General features: G+C 40.1%; 1 protein-coding gene across 3 annotated transcripts in view; it reads right to left on the bottom strand.

Annotated features, from left to right (window-relative positions):
* Positions 1 to 16,931, bottom strand: part of PPP4R4 (protein phosphatase 4 regulatory subunit 4) — a 117,421-nt gene that overhangs the window by 9,377 nt on the left and 91,113 nt on the right. For 2 of the 3 annotated variants that reach the window (XM_074956169.1, XM_074956171.1), the window contains 9 exons: positions 16,487 to 16,669; positions 13,335 to 13,440; positions 12,329 to 12,476; positions 9,371 to 9,515; positions 6,266 to 6,307; positions 6,089 to 6,163; positions 1,841 to 1,910; positions 1,335 to 1,415; positions 870 to 963 (listed from right to left, as the gene is read on the bottom strand). In XM_074956169.1, the coding sequence (XP_074812270.1) occupies positions 870 to 963; positions 1,335 to 1,415; positions 1,841 to 1,910; positions 6,089 to 6,163; positions 6,266 to 6,307; positions 9,371 to 9,515; positions 12,329 to 12,476; positions 13,335 to 13,440; positions 16,487 to 16,669 (944 nt within the window). The remainder of the gene's footprint in view (positions 1 to 869; positions 964 to 1,334; positions 1,416 to 1,840; positions 1,911 to 6,088; positions 6,164 to 6,265; positions 6,308 to 9,370; positions 9,516 to 12,328; positions 12,477 to 13,334; positions 13,441 to 16,486; positions 16,670 to 16,931) is intronic. The other variant, XM_074956170.1, reaches the window with a different exon arrangement.

Raw genomic sequence — 16,931 nt, 5'->3', positions numbered from 1 at the left:
GCACCACGTTCTGCCCCTTTCACCGCTGTGGTTCCCGGGACAGCTCTGCATTTCAGGGCTTTCCTGAGAACCGCAGCGGTGGCCCCACGCCAGCAGCTCCTCTGGCGCGGCTGCTGTACTGCCCCCAGCCCTGTCCTCCGGTGCGGCTGCTGTACAGACCCCAAGCCGGAGGTCTCAGGAGACGCAGCTGCGTAGAAGGGCTGGGGGCAGGCTCCTCCTGTGTTTCCGGTATGCCATACCAGCTATGAATATCTTACTGGTACGGCGTGCCAGACCGTACTACCGTACTTGCACCACTGTTAGGCATGCACCTAACATTAAGCACATGAGCAGTCCTATTTACTCATGCTTAAAGTTAGGCATGCACTAAAGTATACTGCTGACCTACTGCCTTAAGCATTTACTACATCTTCACAGAAGTCTGGCATGTTGTCCATGTAGGGGTGTGGCACAATAAAAGGAGTAAGGGTGTTTGCATAAAATGGATAACAATTGCTGCAAAAAGAGTATTCCTTGTGCCATTGTCCTGGACGGATATAGCCAGATGGAAAATATATCCTGAAGTGTTTTGCAAATGAGAGCACAACATAGGAAAAGTGGTGTTATTTGGCGAAAAGCAGGTATGCTATAGGTACAAACCAGTATTAGGTGATAATGGATAATATACCTCATAGGTTATTCAGAGTTCTGAGATGGGACAGATTACGTCCTGCTTTGCACAACTATAAGATGGTTTGGGGTGTTATACCTTAGAATTCAGGAGTACATTTTGGGGTGTATATGCTCCATATTTTGGAGAATACATATATTTCTATAAGAGGTGACCAGAATTTGACCTTAGGAGTGGAATCTATTCGAAGAAAACATACTTAGAACACTTGTCTATGTTGCCATATTTTGGATGCAGTGCTTGAGTACTGAAAGACTGGCTTCGAACCAACTTAGATTTCTTCCCTTCTTTGCCTGAAACAAATAAGCAGCAAATACATTTAAAGTGAGGAAATTATTGCAATTTGTCTTTTATCAGTAGTAAGAATGTCTATTTACATTAATTCTTCTCAGTCTAAGCTAATTAAAGGAGCTGGAAGATAATATAGCAATAAATCTCATTTATATCACCCATCATGAACGACCAAACAACAATCAAGAAAATATTTAAGTGTAAAAAGACCACGTGTTCTCTAACTGCAATGCTTTCTTCTGCAATTCTTTCTGCAATGCACAGTGGGTGAAAGCCTGGCTGCAGGGGAGTCAATGGTACCTTTGTCTATTTTCAAACTTGCACAGGAGAGATACAAGTATCCTAGAAATTTTTTTAAAAATTTGTTTCTTACTTGTTGATGCACTTGAAGAGCTTCCAGAAACAGAAAGAGATATACTTTTTGACAAAGTTGATGACGTTTTACTGTCTCTACCTAAAACAAAGTTTATTGTAAATGCTGTACTCTGATAAATAGCCTTACTTTACATAAAGATGTAAAATATTATATACAACTTTGGTATGATACTGGGGAAAATAGTAATAATACTAGAATAGTATGATAGTAGCACCCTTGAAATAAGAGACAGATAGACAATCATACTACTACCTTCTTAGTAGAAAATATCATATTGGACATGTATTTTATTAATGAAATTAATACTATGCTATGTAACACACCATAAACATTTTTTATAAATTACCCTTTTTAAAGAAAAAAATGACAAAACAACAAGAGTTCTTTACTAAGTTAAACACCCACCATCATGTTTCCTAAAACACTACTATATTAATTTCATTTACCAAGAATCACCCCCCTAAAATAAAAACAAGAACCCAAAAAAACCCCCAAAAACTTACGCTTCTTTTCAAATATTTTATCACTGATAGACCTTCCCTCATTCTGCTGCTTCTCTTTTTCTAATTGTTCCTATTATGGAAACAATTTCATAAGAATGAGAATTTACACTCCACACAGATTGAAGGCCTCCTGTAAATGAGCATGCTCCCAACCCACCAACCTACAAATTAATTTCTTCTCTCAATTATTTGAACATAGTCCCCCTCTATCAATAACACTGTCATGTGTTCACTAATGAATATCGGCTGGAACCCAGTAAAAGCTCTGAATGATCTAGTGTGCTGTCATGTGTTCACTAATGAATATCGGCTGGAACCCAGTAAAAGCTCTGAATGATCTAGTGTGCTTTTACTGTAGTAGAGATCATAACAAAACAGTAGGGTAACACAATGTAAAGTTGACTCAGGAAATTTGGTCTTAACATTCCCCTCCATGAAAAATGGTAAGGAATTTATGCTTAGTATGTTGTTTTTGACAATGTATTGTTGTCTTTTAAAAACACATTTCTTGAAACAAAACAAAACAAAATAATTCCTCATACATGACTTTGCACAAGCTAAGTGTGATGCTTTAAAGTACACCTGCTTTTGAATTCAGGAAGGTCTCTGAAAAATTTCTTAACAGATAAAAATTACTATTTATTCAGATTCTTACAACTCAAAAGCTTCTTGATTTTTATTACATGATCTCAGAAAGATCTTGTAGGCTGAGATCAAGGAAGAGAAATGTTAGCCAGAAAGAGGAGAAGCTATAACATAGAAATTGGGTGTTTAAAATGGAAATGCTATATCTATTGTGCAGTGTGGCTACTATGATTCTAGAATACATATAGAATTTAAAGATTTGGCTAATAAACAGTAAGAAGATACAAAATCAATATAGATGGACAATATTTAAATCCAAACTGATATAACCAATGTATTTTCTCAAGCTTTATGCTTTCTCTAAAATTAGCATCTAAAGTATTTACTGGAGTTAATAAGCCTCTATTGAAAAAAAGGTATTTGAACCACATGTAATAATTTCTCATATTTTAGTAAACCCATTTTTAAATCTGTATTATTAGCTAGTTTTACAACAGATAGTACATATAATTATAGATATATGCATGAAATATCATTTCAGTCAAATTATTTCTAGTAACGTCTTCAGTGTGCTTGGTGCTTTCCAAACAGAGTAAGCATGATCCCTCCCAGCTATGTAACATTAGCTTTGCTTTCCTGTACCACACCTCATAATACACACACCAACGGAACGTAGAAAGGTCTATTTTTTTCTTTTCTTTAGAATTCTAGTTACTATCCCCACAAAAAAACTTCATTAAATCATGGTTAAGATTGTTCAAGTGTAGTTCCAATTAACTAAATAATTGAAATCAAGGAAATCACCAATTTATGCACCGTTAACAACCAGATTATTTCATACTGTCCAGATGTACTCAGACTCCTCATGCAACCACACAGCGAACACATCAAGTTCCTCAAAATCATGCTCGAACACACAACTTAACTCCAGCCTCAGTGAAACAGACATTTCACCATCATGTCATATTTTTACTACACTAATGTAGAATGTGTTACTTCTAACCAAAGTGCTCAGAGGCGGCAATTAAGCTTGAGCAATTGGATACATGTAATGCTTTTGAGGGGAGTGTGAGGCTCTGCCTTGGGGCCAGCTGGAGGTGCCAGGATATGCCTGGGGTGGGAGTGAGGGACTACCAAGGTGTGTTTCAGGTAAGACACTGCAGGACTCTGGTAGGGGACAACCAGGAGGCATGGGCATCTCAGTGGGGAGAGGTGCATCAGGGACGCAGGTGAGGACATACAACTATGGGGTTGTGGCAGTTGAGGGTATGGGGCTCTGACAGAGGTAGGTGCGGTCAGGAGCATGCAGCATAACCCCACCAGGCCAAGGCCAAGCTAACGTGAGCATTCTTGTGACAGGGTCGGGCCAGATGGCTACAGGAGAGCGATAGAAGGTAGATATATTAGCCCCAGGTTAAGTGGGTCCCTTTTCCCTGGGTAAGGTAACAGGGAAGGTTCCAGAACAATCAGGAACCTTCTGGAGACAATTAAGACAGACAGGCTGATTAGAACACCTGCAGCCAATCAAGAAGCTGCTAGAATCAATTAAGGCAGGCTAATCAGGGCACCGGGGTTTAAAACGGAGCTCACTTCAGTTTGTGGTGCATGTGTAAGGAGCTGGGAGCAAGAGGCGCTAGGAGCTGAGAGTGAGAATGCATACTGTTGGAGGACTGATGAGTACAAGCATTATCAGACACCAGGAGGAAGGTCCTATGGTGAGGATAAAGAAGGTGTTGGGAGGAGGCCATGGGAAAGTAGCCCAGGGAGTTGTAGCTGTTGCACAGCTGTTCCAGGAGGCACTCTAGACAGCTGCATTCCATAGGGCCCTGGGCTGGAACCTGGAGTAGAGGGCAGGCCCGGGTTCCCCCTAAACCTCCCAACTCCTGGTCAGACACAGGAGGATTTGACCTGGACTGTAGGTTCACGAAAACAGCCAAACTGAGGGCTGCCATGAAGCTCCAAGGCGAGCATATCTGCCAATAAGCGCAAGACTCACCAAGGTAGAGGAGAAACTTTGTCACAATTCTATAAAGGGTAAACATAATAGGGGAATTTGGGGAGTCTGAATTAGTCCCAGTCCACAAACACCAGTGCCCAAGCCAGCTCCTACTTCCCTGTTCCAAATGCGAGAAATCTGAGTAGAGGTGGGCACCAGGACTGAACTGAGTATAGAACGTCAAAGCAGGGGTGGGAAGTCAGCTCAGAAATTAGTCAGATAAGCCCCTTAGGCATTCCTGCCTAGGCACTGATCCAATCTCACCCCTTGACTGAGCTCACAAGACAGCCTGCTACCTAGCAGATCTGGCTGGAGCTTGAGATCAGCAGAGGAAGTTGAGCAGGGCAGAGAGGCTGCCTAAAGTGTTGGTGAGTGGAGCTTGAGCTGGAAATGCTAGTGCCCGGCACAAGAGGCTCAGCGGTGTCTGCAGAGAACAAAGAGTGCCAGGTATGGGGGATCTGCAGCAGTGTTGGAAGGACAAGGTAGTATCTCTAGGTCAGTATTTAACCTGTGATGGCTCGTTTGAGAGGAGTCCTGCTGCTGTGAACAAGAGGTGTGTTAAAGCAGGCAATCCTCCTCCAAAACCTATGGGGCCCTCAGCTCTCACACACCAGACAGGTCAGGGAGCAACTGGCACCTGCCTACATTACAATTAAAAACCCACGGCTTACCCAGGCCAGCTAACTCAGGCTTGCGGGGCTCAGGCTAAGGTGCTGTTGAAATTGCAGTGTAGACTTCCGTGCTTGGGCTGGAGCCAGGGCACTATGACCCTGTGAGATGCAAGGATCCAAGAGCCTGAGCTGCAGCTTGAGCCCAAACATCTACACAGAAGTGACACAGTCCTGTAGCCTGAGCCCCACGGGCCAGCTGTGGGTTTTTATTTGCAGTATAGACATACCCTCATTGCAGTGTAGGCATACGGAGAGCTGACTGGCTGGTGTGTGAGCATCCAGGGATATGGTAGACTACCCGGGGGAGTGCCAGCTGCAGAGTTCTGCCAGGCTTACAGCTCCAGTGAACCACAGTAGATTTAGAAGCTAGAGCAGCAGGGAAGCAATAGCATTTATCTGCCTTCTTTTCCAACGCTGAGCGGCTCCTGAGTGCCTCCTAGCCCCTTGTGTTCCATGCAACCCACACTGAGCCTCCCCCCTGCTGGGCTGCAGCTGTCACTGCCTCCAACCCCTTCTTTCTTATTGAGAAAGTCTACAGCAGATACACAGCCTCCTTTGGCTTTCTTGGCACACAAGAAAAGTTATGACATTAGCTTTTTTGCATACTGAAGCTGAGTGTGAATTTTGAAGTATTTAGATTATTACATTACAAAAGTCTGCCAAAACATGAGGGTCTCTTGGAAAATTTCATAAAGGAAAGTTGTTAAAGAGCTTAAAAATTTTTAATCTACAAGGCTTTCAAGTGTGAAATTTCTCCAAAAATTCAGTCTCCTAACTGACATGGTGTAATATAGATAATAATTAGAGGGAGGTTTATGTTGTTTTTAGAGATTTAACCCTACTTTACAGTGGAAAAGGAAACTGTCACCCCCAGCACACCTCCATAATACACACTTCACTACACCCATACCCTGGAATCACCTTCCCAACAACATATATAAATATTTAGCTTTAAACTATGAAACTGTGGCAGGCATATTATATTTAAAAACATACCATTTCCAACAGGAGTTGTTCTTCTCTTTCTTTTTCTTGATCCAACAAATCATTTTCATAAAACCTTTTCTGAAACTGATTAAAGTTTAAAATAAAAAAAAGTAACAGAAATAATCATATATCATGCCATACATTTTTAACTCTCACTCGCAAGTGTAAAATTTGGAAGGCACTTACAGCATCCACAGAGATTTCCATTCTGTCCAATTCTAACACCGTCTATAAAAAAAGTTAAAATAATATTTTTACCCTAAGCTGTCCAATAACTCCAAGAACATGCTAAGTTTAAGCTTAAAAGGAAACTTGTCATTGTAGGAAAGCTTAAAATGCTGACATTCAATACCTTCATAGAATCATAGAAGATTAGGGTTGGAAGACACCTCAGGAAGTTATCTAGTCCAACTCCCTGCTCAAAGCAGGACCAATCCCCAACTCAATCACCCAGCCAGGGCTTTGTCATGCCTGGCCTTAAAAACCTCTAAAGATGGAAATTCCACCACTTCCCTTGGTAACCCATTCCAGGGCTTCACCACCCTCCTAGTGAAATAGTTTTTCCTAATATCCAACCTAGACCTCCCCCACTGCAATTTGAAACCATTGCTCCTTGTTCTGTCATCTGCCACCACTGAGAACAGCCAAGCTCCATCCTCTTTGGAACCCCTCTTCAGGTAGTCGAAGGCTGCTATCAAATCTCCCCTCACTCTTCTCTTCTGCAGACTAAATAAGCCCAGTTCCCTCAGCCTCTCCTCACAAGTCATGTGCTCCAGCACCCTAATAATTTTCGTTGCCCTCCACTGGACTCTCTCCAATTTGTCCACATCCTTCTGTAGTGGGGGGCCCAAAACTGGAAGCAATACTCCAGATGTGGCCTCACCAGTGCCGAATAGAGGGGAATAATCACTTCCCTCGATCTGCTGGCGATGCTCCTACTAATGCACCCCAATATGTTGTTAGCCTTCTTGGCAACAAGGGCTCGCTGTTGATTCATATCCAGCTTCTTGTCCACTGTAATCCCCAGGTTCTTTTCTGTAGAACTGCCACTTAGCCAGTCGGTCCCCAGCATGTAGCAGTGCATGGGATTCTTCCATCCTAAGTGCAGGAATCTGCACTTGTCTTTGTTGAACCTCATCAGTTTTCTTTTGGCCCAATCCTCCAATTTGTCTAGGTCACTCTGAACCCTACCTCTTCCCCAAGCTTAGTGTCACCCGTGAACTTGCTGAGAGTGCAATCCATCCCATCATCCAGATCACTAATGAAGATGTGGAACAAAACCAGCCCCAGGACCAACCCGTGGGGCACTCTGCTTGATACTTGCTGCCAACTAGACATGGAGCCGTTGATCACTACCCGTTGAGCCTGATGATCTAGCAAGCTGTCTATCCACCTTATAGTCCATTCATCCAATCCATACTTTTTAAAACTTGCTGGTAAGAATACTGTGGGAGACTGTATCACAAGCTTTGCTAAAGTCAAAGTATATCATGTCCACCACTTTCCCCATATCCACAGAGCCAGTTATCTCATCATAGAAGGCAATCAGGTTGGCCAGGCATGACTTGCCCTTGGTGAATCCATGTTGACTGTTCCTGATCACTTTCCTCTCCTCCAAGTATTTCAAAATGGATTCCTTGAGGACACGCTCCATGATTGTTCCAGGGACAGAGGGTGAGGTTGACTGGTCTGTAGTTTCCCGGATTCTGCTTCTTCCCTTTTTTAAAGATGGGCACTATATTTGCCTTTTTCCAATCGTCCGGGACCTCCCCCCATCGCCATGAGTTTTCAAAGATAATGGCCAATGGCTCTGCAGTCATATCAACCAACTCCCTCAGCACCCTCGGATGCATTAGATCCAGACCCATGGACTTGTGCACGTCCAACTTTTCTAAATAGTCCTTAATCTGTTCTTTCACCACTGAGAGCTGCCCAGTGCAGCAGTCTGGGAGCTGACCTTCTCTGTGAAGACAGAGGCAAAAAAGTATTGAGTACTTCAGCTTTTTCCACATCATCTGTCACTAGGTTGCCTCCCCGATTCAGTAAGGGTCCCACATTTTCCCTGACCTTCTTCTTGTTGCTAACATACCTTAATGGGGTCCCATTTGTAAGGATTTTTTTAAAACTGAAGAAACATTTTTGTATTGTTTAGAACATAAGAATGACCATAGTGGGTCAGACCAATGGTCTGTATCCTGTCTTCTGACAGTGGACGGTGCCAGACACTTCAGAGGGAATGAACAGAACAAGGCAACTACTGAGTAATCCATCCCCTGTCGTTCAGTCCCAGCTTCTGGAAGTTAAATATTTAGGGAAACCCAGAGCATGGATTTGTGTCCCTAACCATCTTGGCTAATAGCCAAGTTGATGGACCTATAGTTGATGTATCCATCCTCCATGAGCTTATATAACAACCCATATGCTGAGACGTTAATGCTGCAATCAGAAAATACTCATAGAGGTCTGTTTTCTCACCAAATCCCACTCTGATTCACAAAGGAACGGCTAAATTGTGCCATTTATATATGATCTAAAGTTAGCTGTGCTGTGCTGTGCTTAAGTGAGAGCATGAGAGTAATGCAGACACTGTCAATACCTCTTGGGGTTCCCCATTAAACTAGGGTGGGGAGAGGTAGAGTAATTTGTGATGACCCCCAGCCTTTTCTGGGATGTAGCCTACTTATACTGCTGGCTGACGTATATGAGGAGGCAAAGCTATATTTAATCTATACCCCACCCACTCGCTCTTAGGGGGAAAGAGTTGGCACGCATCCATAAAGACTGCAATCCAGGTAGTCCTAAACTGGCTGCACTGGGAGAAGAGGGCATTTTTACTTCCCACCTCTTTCCTGAGTGGCTGTGTTGGGAATAAGTACAATCTAGCACAAAGAAAATGCATCTTGTTACTAAAGAATAGAAACAATAGCAAAACATTTATACCTCAAGTATTCTTACTCATTTTTACCAATGTGAACCTTTCTTCCCATACCTGTATTCATACTGCTACCCTTGGAGCAGGCTGAGGCAGTCACTAAACAAGAAAGCCTGACTCACAGTGTCAAGCAGTTAACTGTATTTTAAGAAACCAAGAAAATATATCCTTCTCTTAAATTCAGCAAAATATAATATATTTCAATCTGACATTTTCTCTGATTCCAATTGTTCAAACTGACAAAAAGAATAACAGAGTCCTTGACCTCCTATCCCAACCTCAAGAGCAAAGACATCAATTGTTTTAATTTGCAGTGACAGCTGCAACATGAGATGTTCCTTGATCAGAAAAATACTTACTCGTTTTACAATAGTCAAAACATCTTTATCTTTTTCCTGACAGAGAAGTTTTCTTATACACAACTCTAATTGCTGAAGTAAATGTTTGTCCGTGGGGACCTTCAGGGTAGATTTCACTTTTGGCAACAAATAGCAAAGCTTCATTCTGTAAGCAAAGGAATTCATATTTAACTTCTAATGCAGATAGTGAGCAAATACTTGGTTCCATTGTTTAATAAAAGCAGTAGCCAATTTGACTCCACTTCATATCTGCTTTTATTTTTCAGCCTAACTCTAAACTTGATTTTTATGAAGTCCTTTGACTAAGTAAGAATGAAAAGCAAAGCTGAAGAGTGTGAAAAGCAACACTTAAAATGTAAGTTATTTCTAGTCCCAGGGTAAAATTTTCAAAGGCACCTAAGTGACTTCAGAGCCGGAGTCCTATTTTCAAAAGAGTGACTTAGGGACAGATTTTTAAAAGTATTTAGGCACCTAAAGGTCTAGATATGTGCCTGGTGGGATTCTCAAAAACATGCAGGTGCTGAACTCCCTTAGGTGTCTGGTTCTTTGGCATCTAGGAGTCTCATTGAAAATCCATGAGATTTAGACTCTTAAGAGCCTAAGTCCCTTTTGAAAATGGGACTTTAGACACTTTTCAAAATGTTACTCTTGTTCTCTGGTCTTCCAGGCTACTGCAGCAGAGGAAGTGCTCTGTATTGTGACACTGCTAGATGATTTAGTCTGAACAAACTCTCCCTGACCTGAAGATTGAGATCACAAGGAAGGGCCTACAGGGTGGAGGTAAGGCTGAGGAGGAGGAGAATCTCTAAATAATTCAGGGTAATTCTGGATGGGATAATGAAATGTGGCTGCACTTCTGACTCCTAGCAGTTTTGCAGGTGCTCACACTGCAATGATAAAGTTGTGACTGCCTGATACAATATCACTGAACATTCAAAATTCTATAAAGTATTTAATAGGCTTTCCAGTACTGCTCTCCATAATGGCTTACTATGCTGCATGAAACTGTTAATATCTTTCTAAAATAATTAAGCTCAATTTTACACAGTAGAAAATGCCAGCAGAAACTCTTTAAAGAAAGAGTTTTATTGTAACGGAATTATATACACAAAGCTGTACCTTGTCAGCCACGAAACTAAATTTTTGAGGCCATTTTCTCAAAATAGCAAATTTAACATTTTTCAGTTTTCTTCAATGATTCTCTGATTTTGTAATATAAATTCAGTTTGATTAAAGAAATAAATATAAATACAGGAAGCAAAATGTCCTTATTTTCAAACAGATCTTCTTCAGATATAGAAAACTAATATATTTACAATCCTGAAAGCATTTTCTAGAATGTCATCAGTACAAAAATAGCATACTATATTATTACAAAATGTGGAATCTGAACCACTGTGTACGTACTGAAATATGAGAGTAGAAATATAAAAAATGCCGTTATCAGATTTGGTCAATGGGCAATCTAGTCTAGTATTCTGGCTCTGGCAATGGCCAGTGCCACATGTTTGAGAGAAAGCTAAAAAAAAACCCCAACCAGAAAATTATGGAATAAGATGTCCATAGGGGAAGTTTTTACTTAACCCCACCAGTTAGTAGCTGACTTATGCCAGTATATATGAGGTTTTAAATCATTGTTTACTTTTAGCATACTGATACAACTGTGGATGCTCTCAATGTCCATATTCTCTTTTATGAATCCTGCTAAGCTTTTGGCCATGTGATAACTTGTGACAATGGCTACTGATGCATTCTGTAAAATGCATTTCCTTTTTATCAGTGGTAAATTTGTTGCATTTCAATTCCACTGAATATCCCTTTGTTCTTGTATTAGTGGTAAGAGTAAAGAGAAGATCCACTAGCTTCACTATACCATTCTCATGCAAAAACTGTGTTAAAAGAACATTAAGGTTGCAAAGTGAAATACTCTAAAGTTTGGACATCCAAAGATAAGGCTGTTTGTGCAACCTTAACTGTGCCCTTTTTTGCACATACATTAGGAGTTAGTATTTTTTCAAATGAGTTAGTGTTTTTACATGATCACCAACTGTTTCTCAAATATACAATATACCAGAATAATACAATTTTTACACAGCTCTAGGTATACATGTGTAGAACATTATACATAATGTAAAAAAATAGTATTCCCAACATTCAAAGAGAATTTATTTCACATGTTTAATGTTTAGGTTTTGTTTTTATATTCCAATGGATTACAGAATGTGTCTTTTTTTTTAAGCTGTATTTCTCATCAATACATTTTATCTGCCATTCTGCTGCCACTTAACTTTGTTAAGTCCCTCTGAGGTTCCTCAGTGTCTTCTCGTCTTGATTAACTTAAATAATTTTGTGACTGACACAAATTTCATTATTGAACTGTTCAGTTCACTTCCAGATCATTAATGAATTTATTAAACAATAAAGAGCCAGGCACAGAACCTGCAGGCACCCCACAGTGAATCTTTTATGTTGAAAATTGATAATTTATTCCTATTTTTTTCTATCCTAGACATTTTCTAATTTGTGTCAATACTTTAGCCTTCATATTGTATCAACAGAGGGCTGATCCAAAGTTCAATTAATTCAGTGGGAGAGACACCCATTCATTTTAATGGGTCTTGAATTAGGCATCGAGTTTCTTTAATAGACCTATAAAGGTCTTTGTAAAAATACAAATAAATGATATCATATGGTCCTCCTCTAACCACTATTATGTTGACATGCTCTAGTAGATTAATAGGCAAGATTTAATGTTATAAAAAACATGGTTTTGTGTCCTATCATACCATGTTCTTCTGGATATTTTATAATCCTCTTTTTCTTTTCAACTATCACAGAAAATCTTAGCCCTGTTACTCAACTTATTTAAAGAAGCCATTTAATATTATATTAATATACACCATGAAACTAATAGGGTTAGTTTTTTCCATATAAAATTTCATACAATTGGTACAATACCTCACGTTTGCTACTGGATCATGGGTAAGCTCGAGCACAGGTAGAAAGAAGTATTTACAGAAGAATGATTTGGAAAACAGTTCCATAATGAATTCACAGGTGTCTAAAAAGCGAAGTCTGTTCCAGTAACTTTTTCCTTGGCCCAGCTCTGGAAAATAAAACCCCAAAAAGGTTATCTGTAAAGTTTTAAAAATGAAATAGATCATGTCAAGGATTAGCCTGAGACTGAAAGTGATTTTAATGGTTGTGATGGGGTCAATAAACTTGTCACAAACCCCAGCATGTCAGCCTATCTCAAATTCACTCTCTGGTTGAAATCCTGACCCCACTGAAGACAGTGCAGTTTTGCCTCTGATTTCAATGGGGCCCAGGATATCATCCTCTGTGTTTGATTAGCCCACTGAAACGTCAAAACTACCAAGTGACACAGCTGGTACATGGAACAGAAACTCGTGCATTTCACGCCACATATCAGGTGCATGAAGCTAGAGCTGTGCAAACACTAAGGATCATTAATGAGGGCTTTTCATCCTTCTATGCAATTTTTGAGGAACTACAGTACAGATCAGTAGGTCAAATTTGTCAGCTGCTTTTAAATTATTTAAATCCTCTATAAATTATTCATTTTTCAGAAAATGTATCATTCAGCACTCTTTAAAATGCAGCCTCTAGTGTTCTATTTTCTAAGAAAAACTGTGCTTTGTATAATACAACACCTTCAGCTAAAAATACTGAATTCCAGCAGTGTGGGTTTACAGGATCTTTCAGCATATGGTAAATTTCCTGCATAGACTCTTCCTGCTGAGTACTTTGCATAGCTGTGGTACATATTCACATGTCTTATCTGATGACACTGTGGACCAAACTGGTGGTCCCGTATGTCTTCTGAATATTGTTTCTTCATTGATGATATGGTTACAGAGTACAATCCTAAGCACCATCTCCTTTTCATTTACCAGAATTAATTTGCTTCTCATAAAATAATCAAGAAAAAATTACTGCTTACGTTCAATCAGTTTCTGAATCACTTCATGCCTCTGTTCTTGTTTGCGATTATAGCGTAAATAAACACAGAGAGTTCGAGCAGCTGCTTTTTGGACAGGGAGAACATTCTTAAAAGAAACAGGAAATACAGTTAAACATCTAAAGGCATGTATAGGTACTTCTGGACACACTATCAACTACAAGAGAAAAATAAGACAACTCATCAGGTTCCTTCTGAAAGTGTGATATTTTGGCATGTGGTTTTATTTTCCTTTTTTTCCCCCTTGCAATATATTCTACATTATTTTTTCATTCTAAGGGTAACAGATATTACACTTCAAGTTGAAATACTTTTTAATGTCCACTCAGATCAAGTATTTTTACAAATAGACTCCATTAATATTTAATTAGACCTCTTTTTTAATTCAAACAATGTCACTTTTCAGACTGATAACAGCCAAACAATAACTTATAGGCACAGCTGGTTGAAAACATTTAGTTCCATAAAATGTAGGAACAAACTCAGATGTTTAAAAAGGTCTGAATGTTTAACACTGAACCTGTATTGTGCTCTAGGCACATGTAGAACATAACTTACTGTATACTGCATTTTGATTTCAGCTTTTGTGGGTCTGCATGGCTCCTGATGTGTGTAGTATTTACAGACCTATAATTTTGGCCCATGATTAAGGCTAAGATTTGTCATGGTTATTTTTAGTAAAAGTCACGGACTGGTCACGGGCAATAAACAAAAATTCACGGAAGCCGTGACCTGTGACTTTTAGTGCTGCGGCTCCATGGTTTCCCCTGCCACTGTGGTAGCTGGGAGCTGTGGGGATCCCCTCCACTTGCGGCAGCTGGAAGCTGCGTTGGGGAGGGGCGGCCCTCTGCCCAGGGCAACTAGGAGCTGCAGGGTGACCATATTTCCCAAAGAGAAAATGGGACACCTTCCGCCACTCGCCCAAGTCGTCCCCCACCCCGTGCACAAGGCTGTCGCCCATTGCTGGAACCCTGAGGAGGGTCCCCTCAGGAGTCTGTCACCTGTCCCTGGAACCTTGCAGCCTTTCCTCCACCCCGATCACCTGTTGCTGCTGTTGGCCTGTCACTGGAACCCTGTCAAGGCCCCACTGATTGCCAGCTCCAGAGTGCTGCAGCCCCTGGGAGAATGTCATGGAGATCTCTGGAAAACTTATGAGGAGAGCCTGAGGGAACTGGGATTGTTTAGTCTGCAGAAGAAAAGAATGGTGGGGGGGGGGCGGGGATTTGATAGCTGCTTTCAACTACCTGAAGGGGGGTTCTAAAGAGGATGGATCTAGACTGTTCTTGTTCTGTCATCTGCTACCACTGAGGAGTAATGGTCTCAAGTTGCAGTGTGGGAGGTTTAGGTTAGGTTGGATGTTAGGAAAAACTTTTTCACTCAGCTATGCAAAGTACTAAGAGGGTGGTGAAGCACTGGAATGGGTTACCTAGGGAGTTGGTGGAATCTCCTTCCTTAGAGGTTTTCAAGGTCAGGCTTGGGATGATTTAGTTGGGGATTGGTCCTGCTTTGAGCAGGGGGTTGGACTAGATGACCTCCTGAGGTCCCTTCCAACCCTGATATTCTATGATTCTATGAAGTCAGGGATTGCATGACTTCCATGACCCCTGTGACAGAAACATAGCCTTATCCATGATCCAACAAAGCACTTAAGCTGTTGCTTAATTCTATCCTTATTCAAGTAAAGCACTTAGGCACATGCTTAACTTTAAGACCCACAAAAAAGAGTCATGAAAAGTGATAGTTTTCTGCAGAAAATTTTGATTTTTTTTGTTAAAAAAAAATTCTTAAAACCAAAACACTTTCAGCCAAAACCCAAAATATCTGGATTCGGATATGCTGCTGCAATACCTCATGGGAGCTGTAGTTCAGTTGCCCCACATCCTCATTCTCCTCTTGGGGCTGAATTCCCCAGTCAGACTTCATCTCCCATGATACATCATGGCTTTGGGACTCCCATAAGGTACAGTCTCCGCTCACCAAGAGGGAAGACAATGGTGCGTAACAGGATATGGAGTCCGACCAGGGAGCCTGGACAGGAGGGGAGACTGAGAGCATGAAGCAACTACAGCTCTCATGAAGCAGCACAGTACCATACCAAATTGAAATATTTTGGTTGTTGAGTGAAAACTAAAAATATGTTTTGCATTTCAGGGATTCATTTTCCATTTTCCGACAGCCTCTGTTTATGGGTCAGCTTTTTATATAGTTACCAGATATTCACACTGAAGTAGGTCATGCCACTGAAAAAGTTTACCATTCATATTTTATTCATATGTGCGAAAATAATAAAGAGCTCCCACATCCTTTTCTTTTAAAAATATATTAGTTTTAACTAAAATCATTTAACTGTCATGCACATTTTCTACATTTTGTCTCATATTATTGCTAATAAGCTATATGAGGCCTGATTTACCATTGCATTACTCCACAGAAATCACTGGCATATCACTGGTGTAAAACTGGAGTAATGCAATGGTGAATTGGGCCCATCAACTTTGACCATTTATTTATATAATTTACCCACTTTCTCTACTCTCTCTATCCTTTTTTTGTGTTTAAGCTCCTTGGTACAGGGACTGCACTTTCTACTGTTTCTGGAAATCACTTAGCACACTATTGGTGCTACCAAAAATAAACAACAAAAAATAATGCCTTTTTACAGTACTCTTTCTCCTTGATTAATTTAACAAGGCCCCAATCCAGTCTTTCTAAAGCACAATTTATTCCATGGAATTAAATGTCACAAAAGAAAGAGTGTAATATAAAGTAAGCTAAGGGATCAAGTAAAAGAGTCATTTTCCAGACGAGAAAATTTTGATTTACACAAAAACATATTGAGAATCAGTAATGGCATGGGAAGGGAAATCAAGAAAAGAATACATGACAATTTCTTGAAATGTTAATGAAGTCCAACTTTTCCTATGAAAGGTGTGGGGAGGAAGGAGGGGGGGTTCTTATGTGATAAAATTAGTGAACAATCTAACTTTGTTCTATAGAAGATAGTATAATAAATACTAATTTTAAATAAAATATATAGTACATAAAGGTATTATTTATATTGTATTAGTCATTCTAAAGCATCAGAAACAAATATGAAAACAACAGAAGAGAGACAGAGACAGCTTGGGGCTCACATTTGTCATAATGATTGTCAACATTCTGTGCAAAAAACGATAATAAATCTGATCACTTGATATGATATGAGGCAGGCATGCATATTTTTGTAGTAACTTCTCATGAGTTCTCCATTTTAAAGAAGTTGCTGCTCTCTGTTCCGCAGTCGTTAGTGCCGGAATCAAGTCAGGGACAGTCAATAACTAAAAATATAAAATAAAAACATTAAAAATTTAAAATCTCAAGTCATTATGACACAGTATTAACTGAAGCCTAAAAATTATGTTAATTTAGAAATCTACAAGACTGATTTGTTCCTATTTTAAGATGATAGCCTGTGTTTGCACATGCAAAATCCAGTCATCCAATCATGCTGATATATGGGCCCCCAGCAATGGACAATCTGATCACCTCCCTACATTAATAAATTTGTACTCACAGCATGCCCGTGAGGTAGGGTAGTAT

The sequence above is a fragment of the Natator depressus genome, chromosome 6 (assembly GCF_965152275.1).
Source record: "Natator depressus isolate rNatDep1 chromosome 6, rNatDep2.hap1, whole genome shotgun sequence".
NCBI lineage: Eukaryota > Metazoa > Chordata > Testudines > Cheloniidae > Natator > Natator depressus.
Note: the sequence above shows the minus strand (reverse complement) of the source record. Positions and strands in the feature narration are given on the sequence as shown.